The sequence below is a fragment of the Rhagoletis zephyria genome, unplaced genomic scaffold, assembly GCF_001687245.7.
Source record: "Rhagoletis zephyria isolate East Lansing unplaced genomic scaffold, Rhagoletis_zephyria_1.1 Rzeph_scaffold_14622, whole genome shotgun sequence".
NCBI lineage: Eukaryota > Metazoa > Arthropoda > Insecta > Diptera > Tephritidae > Rhagoletis > Rhagoletis zephyria.
The window spans coordinates 6,365-8,502 of record NW_016171691.1 but is presented as its reverse complement, the minus strand read 5'-3'; the positions used below and the strand labels follow the sequence as shown (position 1 = coordinate 8,502).

The window sequence follows — 2,138 nt, the reverse complement described above, 5'->3', positions numbered from 1 at the left end:
TCAGTAGACTTTATAGAGAAAGAGTGAATTTTTCGGGATTAAAAAATATTAAATTCAGAGAATATTTCCGGTTAAATAAAATTCAAGTTGAATTTTTATTAAATAAAGTAGGATCAAAATTGCAACATGATACACTGCGAAGTCATGCCTTGTCTGCTGAGAATCAACTACTCCTATGCTTGCATTGGCTTGGAAATGGATGCCAGTACCATGGAATAGCATCTATGCACGGTGTTGCGAAGTCAACAGTTTGCAGAACAGTACATAGTATAACCAAGAGCATTGTAGAAGTTTTATGTCAAAAGTTACAGTTCGCTGGCCTGACAATGTGAGTAATGTTGCTGAAAGATTTTTTGCGAAGGGGGGTTTTCCTTGTGTGTGCGGTTGTGTAGATGGTACAATTATAAATATTGATGCACCAACTACCCATGAGGAGGTATTCGTAAATCGGCATGGCAAACATTCATTGAATGTTATGATGATATGCGGGTGAGACCATAAATTTTACAGTGTGAACGCTAGTTGGCCTGGAAGCGTTCATGACTCTAAAGTGCTTCGGAACTCAGCCGTAAGTCAAAGATTTGACAATGGTTGGAGGCCATTCCCAGATGCTGTTGTTTTGGGGGACAGCGGTTATGGTCTGAACAATTGGCTAATACCTCCTTTGCGCCGCAATACCGACAATCCTTCTGAGATAGCTTTTAATCGTGCTCATAAAAAAACAAGACGAGTAATTGAAAATAGTTTTGGTATACTTAAGGAAAGATTTCCATGCTTGAATNGTACAGTGTGAACGCTAGTTGGCTTGGAAGCGTTCATGACTCTAAAGTGCTTCGGAACTCAGCCGTAAGTCAAAGATTTGACAATGGTTGGAGGCCATTCCCAGATGCTGTTGTGTTGGGGGACAGCGGTTATGGTCTGAACAATTGGCTAATACCTCCTTTGCGCCGCAATACCGGCAATCCTTCTGAGATAGCTTTTAATCGTGCTCATAAAAAAACAAGACGAATAATTGAAAATAGTTTTGGTATACTTAAGGAAAGATTTCCATGCTTGAATCATTTGCGACTTGCCCCTGAATTCACAGGAATGGTAGTGCTAGTTTGCACCATTTTACACAATATTGCGTGTACCGTCGGCGGCGATATGGAGAATATTATGGAGGGCAACAACGAATCTGATGAAGACGAAAGCAGTGAAAGCGAAGACTGTGAAGACGAAGATAATAATGACAACTATGTGCGCCATAGCAATGGAAATCTACGAATGACGTCGCTGCTAAATTATTTTGCACAATAAGTGTGCATTTTCTTTCATTTATTCACATACTCGGCTAACTAATGTACAACGATACAAACAAACCAAAGTGTAAATTCATATGTACAAATTTCAATCATAAAGAATAAATAAAACAATATCAATAATGACAAAATCAAGGCGAATTCATATAAGGTGGTGTTGCTAGAACAGCTGTTTTGATTCGCCTCAGTACACATATGTCAAAACTTCTTATGAGTGAGTGAAAAAAACAGAGTGTTGGAATTTGCTTTACAACTTCCTCCTTGAGCGAAGATTAGCTGAAATTTGACATTCGTGTACCGAAAGCAAAAACAAAATACAGGTAAGTTTTTGTTTTTGTAGTACCGCTACCACCTTATATGAATTCGCCTTGGACAAAATTAAACTCAATAATTTTCAAATGAGTGTTTTTGAAAACTCCATTGAATTATCTTTAAATAATTCTGTTTCAATTTCGGAGCTACCAATATTGCACGTAAACTCAGATTGTTTTAATTGTAGCATTTTTTCTAATTTTAAACATTGCAGTTTACGATGGTAAATTTCAACTTTTATAAGCTCCAGTCTTAATTTTTTTTTCCTCATCCAAACCAGTTTCTGGCGACGTAAACTTGTATGGAGAGCTTTTCCTTTTCTTAGTTTTGGTCACTTCAACTAAGTGTAAACGCTGAAGGCTCGGACGATGACTCGAAATTAATAACACAGTTTCTATTGTATGGTTCTTGGAGTTANCGGTAAATTTGAACTTTTATAAGCTCCAGTCTTAATTTTTTTTGCTCATCCAAACCAGTTTCTGGCGACGTAAACTTGTATGGAGAGCTTTCCCTTTTCTTAGTTTT

The 2,138-nt window shown here is 37.4% G+C and overlaps 1 protein-coding gene across 1 annotated transcript; it reads left to right on the top strand.

The window, feature by feature from the left end:
* The first annotated feature begins 771 nt into the window (after positions 1–771).
* Positions 772–1,299, top strand: LOC108378650 (putative nuclease HARBI1). Its single transcript, XM_017634955.1, has one exon. The coding sequence runs from the start codon at positions 772–774 to the stop codon at positions 1,297–1,299; it is 528 nt and encodes a 175-aa protein (XP_017490444.1).
* The last annotated feature ends 839 nt before the right edge of the window (positions 1,300–2,138 follow it).